Source organism: Typopeltis vanoorti, chromosome 4 (genome assembly GCF_054136105.1).
Source record: "Typopeltis vanoorti isolate ZY-2024b chromosome 4, IOZ_Tvanoo_1.0, whole genome shotgun sequence".
In the NCBI taxonomy this organism is placed as follows: domain Eukaryota; kingdom Metazoa; phylum Arthropoda; class Arachnida; order Uropygi; family Thelyphonidae; genus Typopeltis; species Typopeltis vanoorti.
The window spans coordinates 117741842-117759597 of record NC_143552.1 but is presented as its reverse complement, the minus strand read 5'-3'; the positions used below and the strand labels follow the sequence as shown (position 1 = coordinate 117759597).

At 35.7% G+C, this 17756-nt stretch overlaps 1 protein-coding gene across 2 annotated transcripts in view; it reads left to right on the top strand.

The window, feature by feature from the left end:
• The window catches only part of LOC150107633 (uncharacterized), a 271977-nt gene that overhangs the window by 205300 nt on the left and 48921 nt on the right, over positions 1-17756 (top strand). For both annotated transcript variants that reach the window (XM_090391984.1, XM_090391983.1), the window contains one exon: positions 8826-10805. In XM_090391984.1, coding sequence (XP_090248110.1) covers positions 8826-10805 — 1980 coding nt within the window. The remainder of the gene's footprint in view (positions 1-8825; positions 10806-17756) is intronic.

The following is a 17756-nucleotide window of genomic DNA, read 5'->3' as shown; positions in this document are numbered from 1 at the left end:
GATTGTATTATAAGGCTATTCAATAGCAGCTATTGACTTGAATGTTTTGAAAATCCTTAATGTGATGGATGGGCTTCATGGAGACATAGTTTTCCTATGTCTGGTTTAATATAACTTGGCAGTAGTCTTAAATATCCACATTGAGTTATTTGGAGTCTTATTCAAATTAAGTGGATATTGAATCCAACATTATTTCAAAGCCGAATAGAGAAACTACAAAAGTTTCATACCGAATAGAGAAACTACAAAAGTTTTGGCGGATCAAGGCGTAAGCAAACCTTTTATGACAGGAGCAACTCGTAGTAAAAGTGGAGTAATACTGATCACTATCCTTAGTATTTCCCATAATGTAAAAGACATCTCCTAGTGGACATGCATAACATCATACATGTCCAATAGGAGATGTGTTTTATGTTATGAGAAATGCTAAGGATAGTGATCAGAGCTTACTCCATCTTTACTACGAGTTGCTCCTGTCATGAAAGGTTTGCTTACCCTTGGATCCGCCGAAACTTTTATAGTTTCTATATTCGGCATGAAATCTCTTTGCAGAAAGAGCAGAGATCTCTTTCTACAACCAAAACTCTTCATAAGATTTCTTAAATTTTGGCATCAGCTCAAAGTCATTTTGCAGCTCAATTAGTTTTTCCTCCATGGCTCCCACTACCTCAGTATCGGAAAATGGATTTATTATCTAATCTGGAACTTCCAACGAAAGTAAATCCTTGATCTACTTGCCTTGTCAGGATGTACCATCTTCAAATGTTCGATTATTTTGGAAGGCTTCATGGCCTCATTTGAGAAGACCCTTTCGCACATTGGCAGCTGCTGGTTTGTTGGTGCTGGTATGCATCCATATTTTAGGTATTCAAAGCTATTTCTTCTTTGACATATCTGCATCTGCCATTTCTATTCTGGAACATGCAGAAATAAGCGTACATACATATTTGAAAGCAGTTTTTATAAATAATAATCTTTATCTTTATATCCTCACAATATAACAGAACCTATAATTTGCCAAGCTGTGACACAACACTTGCATAGCTAAACGCTTCACATTTTTGTTCAGTAAATAAGAATATGGGAAAATACATTATAACACACTCAATACTATTAAGGTATAAAAGGACCACTTCAGAAATTACCAACAAAAAACTCGAAAAATATCTTGGAAACAGTATATGTCTTGGAAAACAACAAAAAATGTCTTGAAAACAATAACAATAATAATAATAATAATCAAACAGCCGCAATTAATTATTGCACATTTCAGCATTTTGCAGCACACCTTCAGTGCCCCCTTCCCCCCCTGCTTGCCTGAATGGCCAATTTGGAACCACTGATCTAGATCTTGGTCTTCCTTTTTTTTTGCGTACTGGCACTGGCAAAGAACAGTTATTTTATTAACTTTTACTCTCCATTCTGTTTAAATGACCATATCACCAGATTAGCTCTGTTAATACACTCCTGAATTCTAACAATGTCAAGTCCTTTTGTGATATCCTCATTTTTAATATCTGTGGTCTTCAGTCTTTGATCAAGTGTTATATTTCTAACCCATGTTTCAGATCCATAAGTTAAATTTGGTTTGAACAGTCTTGTATACGGCTAACAGACAAAGCACTTACAACTGACTCAGGCAACCGATTCTATTTATTCGCCATTCTCCAACAAAAAATCTAGTCCTCAGACCCTTGCTAACCACACTCTTACCAAACTTCCAGGGATGAATTTGTGTTCTGATTCTTCTAACCAAGTGTTAAAACATTGCCCCTGCATCAGTCCTATAAAATCCTCTAAGTCAGCACTTCCCAAACTGTGTGCCATGTCAAATGTGTATGTAAGATGCTAAAAATGTAATATTGGCATTTGATTTTTGCAATATTCGATGTGTATGTTTTGTATTAAATATAAATACAATAAATATTATAATAATATATGTCTTTATTACGATTTTTTTTTTTTTTTTTTTTCGATGAGAGCCGTGAAATATTTTAATTTTTCAAAGGGGGCCTTTACATCCATAAATTTGGGAAGCACTGCTCTAAGTAACTTAAACATTTCTATCATATCCCCACTTTTTTTCTTTTTTTTTTTTCCACCTAACAACCAACTTTTGCAATCCACAAAATTGCAATATATCCTCGTTGGGAGCATTCCACAGACCTCTCACACCAATCTAACTTAATTTAATTGTAATTGACCAGACCCGAGCACAGTAATCCAGATGTGGTTGTATCAAGGCTTTATAAAGAGGAATGATAACTCCCTTATCTCTGTTTGCTAGTGTGTTTTTCAATAACTAAGTAAACCTAAGCAATAACAATGTGTCCTCTAAACTTGAACTCTCTATCTACTATTCCCAAATCCCTGGCTTCATCAATTTCCTGGAGTACAGTTCCCTTAATGTAGTACATGGCTTGTAATCTTTGTATCCCAAAATGCATAACTTTACACTTTTCCGCATTAAATCGGCATCCATTATGTTTTGCCCATATTGTCAATCTATTCAAATCATCCTGCAAGATTTCTGCATCACCTTGATTAACTATTACTCTACCCAGCTTTGCACATCAGCAAACAACTGAATATCTCCATTCAGATTATTTTCTATATCATTTATGTACAAATTAAACAGCAGTGGTCCAAGTGCTGTGCTGTGGCACACCACCACTAGTCACCTGTTTCTCCTGGATTCTGCTCCTACATATACCACTTTTTTGGTATCTGTCCATGAGCCACCCTTTTATTCATCTCACCAGTTTCATATCCATCACCATTTGTTGCAGTTTGCATAATAGAGTTCCATGTGGTATCATGTCAGATGCCTTTACAAAATCCAGCAGTATCATTGTGTAGCCATTCCTTTTATTTAACTCAGTTTTCACCCTATTATAAAAAAATTTATAATTACTAAGGTATAGCCTACCTTCACAAGGCCATGCTGCCCCTAATAGAGTATCATAGTCTTATCCATCCATTCCTTTTCGGTATTTTTAAAAAGTACTCTTTTTCGGTACTTTTCTATGACCTCTCCTGAGATACTAATTGGTCTATAATTTGCTTCCACATACTTAGAACCTTCTTTATGGAAAGGAATTATTTTGCCTTCTTTCAACTCTCAGGAATTTGCCAGAGCTGAGACTTGTGCGTTCTCTTAAAATGTGAGCCAATATCCCATCCAATCTCATAGCTGTATTTGCAATTTGCATTCAGATTCTGCAATATTCTAAGTACCTCTAATCCATCAATCTCTGCCATAACAGTATCTTCACTTGGATAATATACCCTTGCGAAATGGTCACTCAGTAGCTCAGTGATTTCTTCTGCCTCTATTACCTCTCTACCATCTGCACTCATTAAAGTTATCCTTCCATAGTTATTCTTCCTCCTACTTTTTACATAGCGAAAAAACACTTTGGGATTTCTTTTCACCTCTTCAACTAATATCTTCTCATAATCTGATTTTGTCTTCTTTACCATGCTGGTCACCTTTCTTGCGTGATCCTTGTATTGTTCATGAGTTAGCTGGTCATCTTTTTCCTTATATAACCTCCATATTTTCTTTTTTTGCAGCTCATGCTTAATGATACTGCTCGTCCATCTAACTCCTGACCTTAGGTATACAGTGTGATATTGCTTCCTCCAGATATCCCTTGCAGATCTTTATACCATTGTACTGCTTCAGCTGCCTTCTAAGTGTATCATAATCATCTGCCTTATAGTTCCACATAGATCCCTTCTTAACTAGAATTTCCATGTTTCTCTACCTCCCAAGTCAAAACTACATGATCACTTTCCCCAATTGTAGACAATGCATCCACCTTAGTTACGGACAGGTCTTCTGACCCTATAACAAAATTGAACACTCTCATACCCTAAGTCTCTTCCATCACATTCTGCTTCAAGTAATTATCTCTCATTAAGTGTATAAATTCCATTTCCTTCTGCCATGTGATCTTTCTTCCTTTTGTTCTATGTCTCTGAAATTCCCCTATAACAATTATTCGACTTACACTCATTGTACTAATCTGCTGATGCATATCTTCCACATCATCCCTGACGTCCCGTGGCCTATAGCAGCAACCAGTTTTATATTTTGTTGTATTGGACTCAATCTTATGCCAGATTGACTCAAAAGAACTGCTATTGCCTGAGTAGACAGGACAGGAGGTGGGGTACAACAGTACCCCACCTCCTGTCCTGTCTACTCTATCCTGCCTGAAAATACTGAATCCATCACATTCTATCCCTATAACTTTGTCATCTAATGTTAGTCAAGTCTTACTAATGCCTAAAACTTTTGGCAAGGTTACACTAACCAATGCCAAAAACTCCTCCCCTCCCTCTTGTTCCTGATATTTCTGGCATTAGTACATAGAAAGTGCAGCATCCCTGTAGGTCCCCAACCATCTTTATTTCCTGACTATCCTATTCTTCCTATCCTATATTTTTGCTTGAAAGACTAGATTCTGCATTTGTTAGTCATTGTATACCCACTATATACACACACTCATTCGCTTCATGGGTACTTTCACTCACTCACTCACTCACTCACTCTCACACACACACACACACACACACACACACACACACACACACACACACACACACACACACACACCTGTATCTGCCCTAGTTGCTTTGATTTTCCTGACTTTGCACTTTCACACACAGTGAATAAAGCTCTCTCTCTCTCTCTCCAGACATCTAACTTTGAATCCATTAAGTGTATTCATCATCATTGTACCAATCTTTCCATACATCAGACTCAGGCCATATTTCCACAAACTCTACAACATTCCTTCTGCACAACCTGTGTATTGATGCATTAGCCATCATCTCTCTCTCTCTCTCTCTCCTTCTCAATTTGCTTCTATCATATCATGGCAGCAGACTTGCAAACTTCACCCTGTCGTTCTTCTTTTTCGCTTCTTCCAGTAACTCTGACAGCATTGCTACTATTATTAATTTTAGCACCAGGGAAACAAGATTTTGTAGCACTTGAATGAAAATTCCTCTTATCATAGAATTGCATTCTCAATTACAATCTCATTCTCTCGAGTATTCTTACAATTATCTTTTTGGTTTTGGACCTTTTCCAGTTTCGACTAATCTCTTGACATTTCTGCAGCCTTTCAGAAGGACTACTGCATTTTCAGTATTATCACCAATATTAACATTTTCAGTGTTGTATCAATGCTCTCTACTTTATTATCATGTAGTTTGTTCTCTCTATATTTACTTATAAAGCATTTATTACACACTCTCTCACTAGTTTTGTTTCTCCTTCCACAAATCTTTTAACTTACGCAATGAGTACACCTCGCAAATTTTACTCTGCACAAAATCACGTAAATTTAGTTCACGCAACATTGTTCTGCTATGCACAGGTATCATACCAAGAATATATTTAATTTAAGGAAATATAATCTTTTACTTATGTCTAAATAACTCTCTCTCTCTCTCTCTCTCTCACACACACACACACACACTTCCTTGTTAGACATCTTTGTTATATTCTTATGATTTCTCATCTATTTGTCTTAAAGTGAAAATCTTATCCTGACAAATTCTGTTTTGATGGAACTCAGCTTGTTCTTCACCAACCTTCCCTTCCATAATTTTTCTCAACTTTTTCTGAAGTATACTTGCATAAATATCACCAGGAAAACTCAGTAGGGAAGTTCCTCTGTAATTCTCAATTCAGTTTTATTTATCTTTTTAGAGATGGATAATATGAGAGCTCGACTCCCAATCATCAGGAATTCGACCCTCTGACCAGGCCTTCCGAATTATTCATTATAGCCACTGTAAAACTTTTATGCCTCCATATTTGAGCATTGCTGGTTGAATATCACTTACTCTAGCTGCCTGTCCACATTTCAGTTTGTTATAGTTTTTTTTTTCCACTTCAAGTATTAGTATGTATTCCTGATTGCATTCCTGTTGAGTGTTTTCCACCACTATGCTGTTACTAGTTCTTTCATTTAGTATTCTTTCAAAGTAATTACACCAGGCATCTGGAATATCTTTATCTTCACTTTTCATGTCATCTTTATCAACTTTTTTTACAGTACTCATTCCTCCATTTCTTTCTGAATTTTTTCAAGCCTCCAGAATGTTTTTTACCATTTTCCTGATATTTATTTTCTATGTTCTCATCAGCAAAGTCTTCCCATGATTTTGTTATAGATTTCTCTTTGGTTTTCTCCAAATTTTCCTAAAACATTTCTATATATATGTCTAGTAATAATTTCCTACTCTCTGTTTAGATCTGCAACAAGGACAAACTTTTCCTTTTTCATTTTGTCAGCTGACTTACTTTCTAGGAACCTTTTATTCGTTTTTTTTTTTTTTTTTTCCCGACTGCCTGTTTAACTTCCTGCATCCACTATACACATCTGATTTTTCTATCCTTGTAGACAACCCCTGCACATGCCTTCTGGGTGAAGCAATCAGTGTTTTTTGGGATTTGCCACTGAATCTCCATGGTGTGGTTCTTGTTTTGAGTCTAGTTCATCACTGAAAGCTGTTTCATCCATTTAAAAACTTTTTATATACCCTTCTTTTGGATGTGAAATGAACACTAAAAGGTGTTCACTTCCAATTTGAAATTCTCTTTATACTCTTGCATCCTGAAGCAGTGGGAAAACATTGCTATCAACAATAACATAGTCAGTGTGACTTTTCTTATTTCTTGCATCTTCTCTCCATGTGAATTTGTGCACATCTTTATGTTGGAACATGGTATTAGTATTAACTAGTCCATGTCCTGAACAGAAATCCACCAAGTACTTACCATTATTTTTAGCTTTGCTCTTTTCTCCAAATTTTCCCAAAACATTTTTATATGACTGGTAATCTTTTTTTTTAAATCTCCAACAAGAACCAACCTTTTCTCTTTTTGTTGTTGTTGTTGTCTGCTGCCTTCTCTAATGCCTTGAAAAATTCCTTCACTTCTTCCTTAGTAGAAACTTCTCTGAGAGCACAGGAACCAAATGTCTTATTGTTCAGTTCCCCATTCTGATATTTGCCTATATCACTCTTTGATATTGTCTGCCTTTCAAGAAGATTAACCTCATGTTTAGTTTTGAATACTATAGCTACCTTTTCTTTTTGCCTGAATGTAGCATCTTTTATTTGTTGTCTAGAAAGATCTTGCCTGTTTTTGTTTCCTTTATTTCGATGACACGTATTATGTTGACCTGGCACTTATCCAATTCTTCTGCTAGTTACATTTGTTTTCTATCGATGCTTCTTATGTTGATGGTACCAGTCTTGACCTCTGCTGATCTTAAGTTTTGATTTGGTCCAGTAGCTTTTTTTTTTTTTGCTGTTTGCCCAAGTAACACCCTATACTATAGCTACTTTTTCTTTTTTTCTGAATGTAGCATCTTGTATTTGTTGCCTAGAAAGATCTTGCCTATTTTTTGGTGGTACCACATGGATTTCTGTCGTGTGGTACCATCATTTTGCAGTATGGTTTAAGCCAATAAGAATACAATTGGGTGTTGCTAATTCCCAAATTAGCTGCCCATCCTCATTCATTCAGTATCCAGGCAGATATCCAACAGGATGCACCACAGCAAGAACGTGAGAATTGGACATTAGATCAGAAGCCCTGGTCAGTTCTTTGCATTCCTTAGAAGGCAATGTTGAGGTCCACTCCCAGTTACAAGGCTTTGACCCTTGACCCTATATTTTTTACTGTTATATTTAATCATATTGAAGCAGTACATACAAAATACAGTAAAAAATGTAATTTAGCTGTAGAAAATAAACTTTAGATTGTTTTTTTTTATTTTTATAAAATTTGGACAACAAAGCAGTCTTTAGATTGTGAAATGCCATTCAGTGGTGCATACAGACTGCCTCTTCATGAATTAACTTGCTTAGGAATTTCAATGTGGCTAACAGATTTATAAATAGAGCCAGTTAGATCAGTAAAAATTAATGGATTTAGATTTGGAGATTTCCAAATTTAAATTCAATTTATTTTTGCAAATGTGGAAGTGAAATAAGCATTGCTGTCAAGAGCTTTTTATTTGGCATCATTCTTTCTTCTTTTTTTATTAAAATATAGGTAACTTTTTCCATCACATTTTCAAATCACAAGGGCAGACAACAGATTCAGTAAAAATTTACCTTCATAACCAGTTCTTATACATGGACATTTATACATAATTTATAAATAGTACTATACTGAACAGGGTCCTTGAAAAATGTTAGAATGAAATTGCAGCTGGAAGTAGAATAATGCAAACCATTGTGTATAAAGAAGTCTTATAGATGAATATCACTTTCATTTGTGTAAAATTTTTTGTTTCAGTTAATGTTAATTATAAGAAAAAAAATTTCACTTTATTGAGTGAATATTTCCCACAGTTTTGATTTCATTTATTATTAATGTGCAAGTTCAAAAATTATTTCCTTCTGTGGAAGTGTGAATTGTTCAACTAATCAGACTTTAATTCATTGTTTCATTCCACTTTTGTATTCTTATTGGTTTTATCAATGGATATTTGTCCATGTTATCAGCCTTCCATCAGGAGATCAGTCCATCTTTGTTACCTGGTGTAAATACCACCAATCATCTGCCCAGACAATTTAAATATAATACTACTTCCAAAAATGTGTATCCAGACAATTTTATAATCACCAATATTTAAATGAATTGTCATTTAAATTTTGGTGAATTATATTTTTATCTCCTTTTGAAAACTTTAACTTCTGATTCTGTCTTTCTGTGCATGTGTGCAGATCTGCATGCACAGCACATTGCGTTTATTCATGTATGTAATGTATTTTCTTTTATTTTTCAGACTCGCATGGCAGCAAGACATCTTTTATTCTGGAATCCACTGGCATTGCTAAAAGAGCATCAGATGTTGAACTTCCAGTTACTCCTGTTCCTTTATCAACATCATCTTCGAGTCCCTTTTCAGCTGGTTTATTGATGTCATCGCCTCTTGGCTTATCAACTCCTAAAAAAAATCTTGTTCCATCAACAGTTACAGCTGAAGGATCATTGTCACCATTAAACACTTCTGTTACACAGTCTATTGTCTCATCAGTTATGTCAACTGGAATAACTACTGTTAATTCTAGTACTTGTAATAGCTTACAGTTTTCAGTTCCTGTATTGACAACCACAGCTTCATCTGCTGTGAATAACAGCTCATTATCAATGAATCTCCAAGTAAAAGAACATGAATGTTCAAACAGCACAAGCCAACCTGGTATATTCACTAAATCTAACAATGGTCAAACTAAAATTTTCATGTCTTCCTCCAGTGGAATTACTGCAGCTAATACCACAGTGTCTGTTTCACCAGAAAAAATTGTCAAAGATTCTAAAGAATTGGCCCAGAATAATTCAAATTTGACACCGGTATCACATAATACAACTGTTACTCCAAATAAAGATTCAAGTATTACTGTTCACCATAAAGGAACTGATTTATTGAAAACAGCACCTGAAGAAAAATTAGCTACTGGTATTACAACTGAAAATAAGAGCTTTATACCATTGACTTCTTCAGCAGGATTGGGTGGATTTCAGTTTGATTCATCCAAACTAACTGCACCTTTTACAAATTCCAGTTTACCCACTAGTGGTGGATTTCATTTTAGTTTTGGAACAAATGGTAAAACAGTAGAAAATGTTACCAGAACAAATCAGTCAACTTCATCAGGAAATGCAACAACTCCATTTCAAATTGCAACCTCCTCCAATTCATCTTTGGTAATTCAGAATACTAACAAAACACCTACAGTATCATCAGGCTCTGAACAGCTGCCTAAATTTGGTTCATCGTTATTTTCATCAGGGGTTGTTCAGAACATAAATCAGATACGTGGCACTTCACTTGCAATTTCTTCTAGTAATCAGAATGTGTTTTCTTCATCTGGAATGCCCACTCATTCAAGTACATTGCTTTCATCACCATTTTCAGTAGCAAATAACACTCAAAGTTCACAGCTTTTTGGAACAGCCATTCAAAATCAGACTTCTTTTGGCACTGTAAATAATCCTAATAGTTTTGGATCTACATTTCAAAGCTCATTTTCTACACCCATTCAACCACAGCTTCCAAGTAATAGTCCTTTATCACTTAATCAAGGAAAATTAGATAGCCAGTCACCATTTGGTGGAACTGTACAAAGTGCATCTGCCAAGACATTTTCTTTGGGGTCAGTAACTACTTTGTCTGAAAATGCCTTTGGTTCTAACAATCAGTGTGCTAATACTCAATCATTAGCAACTCCAAGTATTTTTGGTTCCCAAACATCAAATTTAGAAAAATCTGGAACAGGATTGTTTGGATCTAGCAACTTGAAAATGCCTTCTTTTGGTTTATCAGTTCAAAAAGAAAACAGTTTTGGAAATCAAGCAAATGTAAATTTGCTATCTTCAAGTAAACAAGAGCAGATTCCAGGTACAACTAATATCCAGAGTAGTTTCTCCTCTGGAAATTTATCTCATAGTGCCTTTGGACAAACACAGACAGTATTTGGCTTAACAAGTCAACCTACATTTGGTGTGCCCTCCACAACAAAAGATTTGTTTGATGCCACTTCTAACACTGTTCTTACTACTGCTAGCATTAATGCACCACCATCCACCTCAGGACAGAACTTTTTTACATCTCCAAGTAGAATTGTTAATTCTTCCACGCCTTTCCAATTTGGTAGTGGTGGTGATGGGAGTAGTAGTCAGAATCCAGGAACATTTTCTTTTTCCACAACTTCATCTAATTCTGCTGCATTTAACTTCAGTGCCACACCAAAACTGGATTTTGGTAAGAAAGAGTCAGTCTTATGTATATTATTTGTAATTTGCTTTGATTTTACAGAGGTGTAAACACAAAATTAATTCACCACATATTTTTATTTTAAAATAGTTTCCATAATATCTTGTATTTATTTCTGTATTGTTGATAGTTTTTAATATGACATTACAGGAGGCCAACAATTTTATCAGGCATGCCAGTTAAGGAGCATAGTTGTTTTTTGTTTTGTTTTTTTCATGCCTTGCCATCTTGCTAGTATATTTGTTTAACTGTTATATTAATAGAAATTTTCTCACATGCAAGAAAGGTGAAAGTATTGATCTATATCATCATCAGCCACTGTCAATGGCTTTCCTTTCCCTGTTACTTCTGCAAATCTTATATCATCAATCGACTGTGATTTGAGTTGATGTCGTGGTCATTTTTCCTCTCTTGAACTCCAATCCAGTACTTCTTTTGGCCATTGTTGATCCTGTCTTTGAGCAATATGCCCAGCTCATCACCACTTCAGATGCTTCACTCTTTTTATGATGTCAGAGACTTTGGTTTGATTTCTTATCCACATACTCATATTCCTTTTGTGATCCAGTCTACCAAGCATACTTCTATACTAAATTGTGTTGTTCTTAATTTTTGAATTTCGTTCGCATTTAGTGTCCATGTTTCATAGCCATATGTCAATATAGGAAAAATACATTGGTTAAAAACTTTCCTTTTCAGACATAATGAAGGGGGAAAAAAAGCATATCAAAAGTTGTTGGCAAATAAGTCAGCTTGTGCCCTTAGAGAATACAGAGACAAATGCAAGAAAGCTAAACAAAAGTCATGGGAAGATTTTGGTAAGAACATAGAAAATATATATCAAGACGGCAGCAAGATATTATTATTATTATTACATAGCACCTCCAAGGACTCATTGAGGGAGGGCACCTACTCCACAACTCTTCGTCACCACCACTCAACTACGTTCATCATCTACAACAACACCATATACCGCCGACCACCACCACTAGTATTTTTCACAAACATCCATGCCCACGACGGGATTCGAATCCCCCAGCCTTTTGGCTGGAGAGCGGATACACTAACCAGTCATTTATTCTGGACGTTGTTTAAGAAATGTAGGAAAGAGTGCTGTAAAAGGAATTAGAGATAATAAAGGTGACATGAAAACTGGAGAAAAAGATGTCCTTGAAGTATGGAGTAATTACTTCGAAAAATTCCTACATGAAACAATCAGTGAGTGCCCACTGGGAAATAACAGTGACCAGTCATGCAATAAGGAATACATATCCATACTAGAAGTAGAAAAAACCACCAAAGGCCTGAAATGTGGAAGGGCAGCAGAAGTAGATGATATTTGACCAAAAATGTTCAGGTATGGAGGTATAAATGTCTTACAGTGACTGCACTGCATAGATCAGAAGGCCTGGACAGAGGGACAAATTCCAGATGATTGGAATATGCTCTCATAGTACCCATACATAAAAAGGTAAATAAAACTGAATGTGATAATTACAGAGGTATTTCTCTACTGTTACTGGTAAGATTTATGCCAGTATACTTGAGAAACGGTTGAGAAGAATTGTGGAAGAAAAGCTTGGTGAAGAACAAGCTGGATTTAGGCCAAATAGAGGCTTTTCACTTTACGGCAAATAGTTGTGAAGTTATGGGAATATAACAAAGATCTGTATTTAAGTTTTGTAGATCTGGAAAAGGCATATGACAAGGTGCCATGAGAGAAGCTATTCAGAACACCACAGTTTATTGTTATCAAAGGGGCATTTTATCAACCATTACTTAGTCTTTATTTGAGTTGTAAGTCAGCAGTTAGAATTGAAGGAAGTACAGGAAAATGGTTTAATGTTAAATCTGGTGCCAGACAAGGATGTACATTATCCCCTCGGTTATTAATTATCTATATGGATCACGTTATGAAGGAAGGTGGTATTAAACCTGATATTAAAAAAAATTGGAGATATGATATGAAGGTCAGCAATAGCAAGACAAAGGCAATGAAAATATCAACTGCATTGTGAATGGAGAATCTATAGAACAAGTAAAACATTTCAGCTGCTTAGGCACAATTTTTGAAGACTGAATTAAATATGGAAATAGACAACAGAATCAACAAAGCTGGTATGGTAGAAAGTCAACTGAATAAATTTATATTTAATAAGAGAGAAATTAGTCAAAACACTAAATTAGCTGTATACAAGACAGTGTTCAAACCAGTTTTAATTTAACTTATGAATCTGAGAGTTGGGTTAGGAGGAGTAAAACATTTATCCAAAGACTAGAGACCACAGATATGAGAGTCCTGCGAAAGATTGTGGTGTGAACAGATGCCATCAATGGCAATATCATTAAAAACGAAAATATTAGGATAGAACTTAACATTGTTAGCATCCATGAATGTGTTAGAAGAGCTAATATTAGGTGACATGGTCACTTAACAGAATGGGAGAGGAAAGATTAGCAAAACAATAATTCTCTTCCAGGTTGGCCAGAAAATGATCCATAGGAAGACCAAGATATAGGTAGATTGATATGGTAAAAAGTGCCTTAGAAGATAGAAATATAAGATCTGATAATGTTGGAGCTTGACAGGTTACAGATTGATTTGGAGGAAAATTTAGATAGGAAATTAGAAATTATGTAAATTTTTCATTTAGTACTATCATATCCTGTACGCCCCTTGAGGATACATGTCAGGAATTTGGTGGTGGTGATGGTAATTTTCCAAATGCTTTCCATCCAAGCATCATGATATTTTGTTCCATTGTCCTAAGTATATTTAATGATATACTTGTTCATTTTCATTATTATTGATTTTTATTATTTCTGGCTGTACATAGGTATCAAACATAACTTTTGACTTATTTAGGATTGTCTAGGCCAGCTGTTTTGCTAGTAATTTGAAGTTCATGGGTAGGAGTCTGTCATTCATGCGCAATTGAAGTAAAGATAATTATGTCATTTGCAAAGCATAATGGCTTAAATATCTTCCATTTGTGTTTGGACCTTTTTCTTCATAATCAAAAAGTTTGCATATTTCTTCTAGGCTTGGTGTGAATAGTTTTAAGGTATTTTGTCACATTGTCTTATACTTCTCTGTTGTATTAGGGTATGCTAATTTCGTGGTCCTGACATATGGCTCCTCTACTTTCTGGTTTCATTATTCATTGCATAAGTTTTTACTGAATCAAAGGCTTTCTGATAATTAATAAAAGCAAAACATAATGGTAGTTGGTATTCATCACATCGTTCGATAATCTGTTGTACATTTTGAATAGGGTCCATTGTGCTAAAGCTACTTCAAAAGTCTGCCTGTTCTTTTGGTTGTGTTAGGTCTAGTGCTGCACAAATCATGACCCAAGACTTTTGTAAGTCACCGATAGTAGACTGATGGGTCAGTAGTTCATCAAGTCTTCTACTTCAGTTTTTTGTATCAGAATAAAGGTAGCATTTTTCCGTTAATGTAATTTATACATTAATGGAAAATTTATACATTAGGTACAAATTCTCATACAAAATATACATAGCAAGTCTGAGAAGCAGAACTGGTCACAAACTAGTATCTTAAAAAGAGCAACATTCATTTTAAAGCAAATTATGCCAAAACAAGGCAATGGTGTTACCATTGCTTTGTCAATTATTAAAGCTGGAGGTGAGTTTTTGAGGAAGGCTAGTTCATTCACAACAAAGCAGGTGAAATGAAAGAAGAAAGAGAAGCAGGTTCAATGGAGTTGCATTGGGCTATAAAAGAATATAGAGTAGCACTGCCCTTGTTTTAATAGGCCCTGCAGAAAATTGAGAAAAGTGGATCTTTTGAAAATATATGAGAGGGTAGATTTTTCAAAAAGGTGGTACCAGAAGGAATGAATAAAAAGTAAAAAAAAACTTTGTTTGCAAGTTTGAAGGTGAACTGTAAAGAAGTGTTGCTGTGTGTTTTAACAGATTAAGAACCATGGAAATATATATAGAAATACAAGTAACAGAAACTGAACATCTGTGTGAAAGAGTGGAGTGTGAACTGGTGAGTGATGGCTCATTAATCAACCTGATTGCCCTCTTCTGTTCTGAGTCAAATGGTTTTAGAAAGCTCATGTGACATAGTATTGAATCGTCAGATGGTTTTGCAATTTGCATAGAGTTAATAGCTGTTGACATTTATGTCAAGAATTCTGTTGAATAGTTCCAGAAGTATCCATAATAAAGCTTAATTGTATAACTAACACCAGAAGGAAAAATGCATTTATTAAACTCACTAATATTTTGTTGGTTTTTCTACCCAGTATCATCAGAGCACAGTGCAACTGTGACAGGCACACAGCACTAAACCAAATTGTAGAAACACTTTAAAATTGTAACTAAAACCTAATGTCCTAACGTGGGGTGCGTCCTCTATGGGTCAGATAACTACAAAGTTAATTCAGAGAAGTCTGGCTATTAGGTCTTAAAATGATAGTCTCCCAGATCTTTGGTTAATTAATGCAATCATATTTGTTGAGGTTGGGAGAGTGCTTCATAGTTGATGCTGATTCTAAGAATTGCCTCTCAGACCTGTAATGACTTCTGTGTAATAAAGATGTTTTTTCCCCATCTGATCCTATGTGAAGGAGTATACACAGCATGGTATGTCAATCCTGATTTGCCATACAGATGATCTTGGGTGTAATTTTTATGTTCTTCGGGGTAGATGTTAACTACCTGCAGTTAACAATAGTCAACAGTCTATCTTTAGGAGAACATATGAACGTAGCTAATTGAATGAAAGGCTTGAAAGTGGTATAAGATCATATTTGTAAAGAATTGGCTACTTTTTGTATGGCAAGTTAGGATTAGCAGACCATGCTCTGGATACTCCTTCACACAGGATCAAATGGAGAAAAACATCTTTATTACATAGAAGTTATTACAGGTCCGAGAGGCTGTTCTTAGAATCAGCATCAATTAGGAAGCACTCTCCCAACCTCAACAAATGATAGTTTCCCAAAGATCTGGGAGACTATCATTTTAAGACCTAATAGCCAGACTGCTCTGAATTAACTTTGTAGTTATCTGACCCATAGAGGATGCCATGTTATGGCATTAGGTTTTAGTTACAATTTAAAGTGTTTCTAGAATTATTTGGTTTAGTAGTGCTTAAGGGTCAAAGCTGTATAACTGAGAGGAGACCTCCACATAGCCTTTAAAGGAATGTGGAGAACCGACCAGGGCTTCTGACCAAATGTGCAATCCTCACCTTCTCATGGTGCACCCTGTTGGATATCTACTTGGATACTGAACGAACGAGGATGGGCTGGCAATTTGGGATTTAGCCGACCAAATTGTATTCTTATTGGTTAAACCAAAATAAAAAATGATGGTACAACATGACAAAATTTCATGCCGGCTGGGGCGTCGCCTGGTTAAACAAGGCCCCCGTTGTTTTCGCCAGGGAACCAGGGCGAACAGCGAAAAGTCAGCTACTGGAACAAATCTGAAAACAAACCCCAACTCAACATCACTAGAGTTAAAGATTGGTACTATCAACGTAAGAAGCCTGAATGGCAAAGAAATGGAGCTAGCTGAGGAATTAGATAAGTACCAGATCAACATAATAGGGGTGACTGAAACAAAAAAAGACCAAAACTGGTGAGATCTTTCTGAGCAATAAATACAAAATGTTATATTCAGGCAATGACAATCAAGGAAAAGGAGTAGCCATAGTATTCAACACAAAATAGGAGGCTAATCTTCTTGAATGGCAGTCAGTCTCAAGTAGAGTAATGTGGGCAAATATGAGAATGGGAAACTGAACAATGAGACTTATTTGTGCCTATGGTCCCACAGAAGATTCTACTAAGGTAGAAGTGGAGGAATTTTTTGAGGCTTTAGAAAAAGCAACTGACACAATGAAAAAGGAAAAATTGGTCCTTGTTGGGGATCTAAATAGCAGAGTAGGAAATGATTGTGAGACATACAAAAATATTTTGGGAAAATTTGGAGAAAAGTGCAAAGCTAATAATAATGGCAAATATCTGTTGGATTTCTGCTCGGGACATGGACTGGTTATTACTAACACCATGTTCCAACATAAAAATGTGCATAAATTCACATGGAGAGAAGAGGCTAGGAATAAGAAAAGTCTCATTGACTATGTTATTGTTGATAGTGATGTTTTCTCCCTGGTGCAGGACACCAGAGTGTACAGAGGATTTGAAATTGGAAGTGATCACTATTTAGTCTTGAGCAGGATAAAATTGAATTTCATAGTGAAAAGAATAACATGTAAGAAAGTTATAAAGCGAATAAAAGTTGAGCAGCTCTCAGATGTGAACTGTAGACTAAAATACACAAAGATTATTGAAGAAAAAAATGAAAGAGTTTGGGAACAGGAATCAAACCTTGGAGATTCAGTGGCAAACTCTGAAGAAAGCCCTGATTGACTCAGCTAGAGAGGCATGTGGTGAAGTTATCTGCAAGGATAAAAAAAAACAGAACTATCATATCCTGTACACCCCTTGAGGGTACATGGCAGTAATTTGATGATGATGATGATGATGGTGGTATTGTGTTCTGATGATGCTGGGCAGAAAACAAGTGAAATATTAGTGAGTTTAATATTTTTTCCTCTGTGTTAGCACCTTAAGCTTTACTACATACATCCATGATGTAGTAACAGGACACTACATCATGGATGTAGTGTCCTGTCATCTCCATCCTGGAGGTGGACTCTTATGGATGTCTACCTGAGATCCATAATTTGCAATAGAGAGATAACATGGTGTGGCTCTGATCTCTTCCATCTCACAGTTGGGTTTTTTTTTTTTTTTGCCTATTTTTAAGGACAGAAGACCTGGAGAAAAAAAAGCTCCCAGCCTCCATATGAGATTCAGAGCTTTTTCCTAATAGAGATTCCTCATATCATAGATGGGATTTGAACTAAGGTCTTTCCATCCAAAGGGTTCTGTT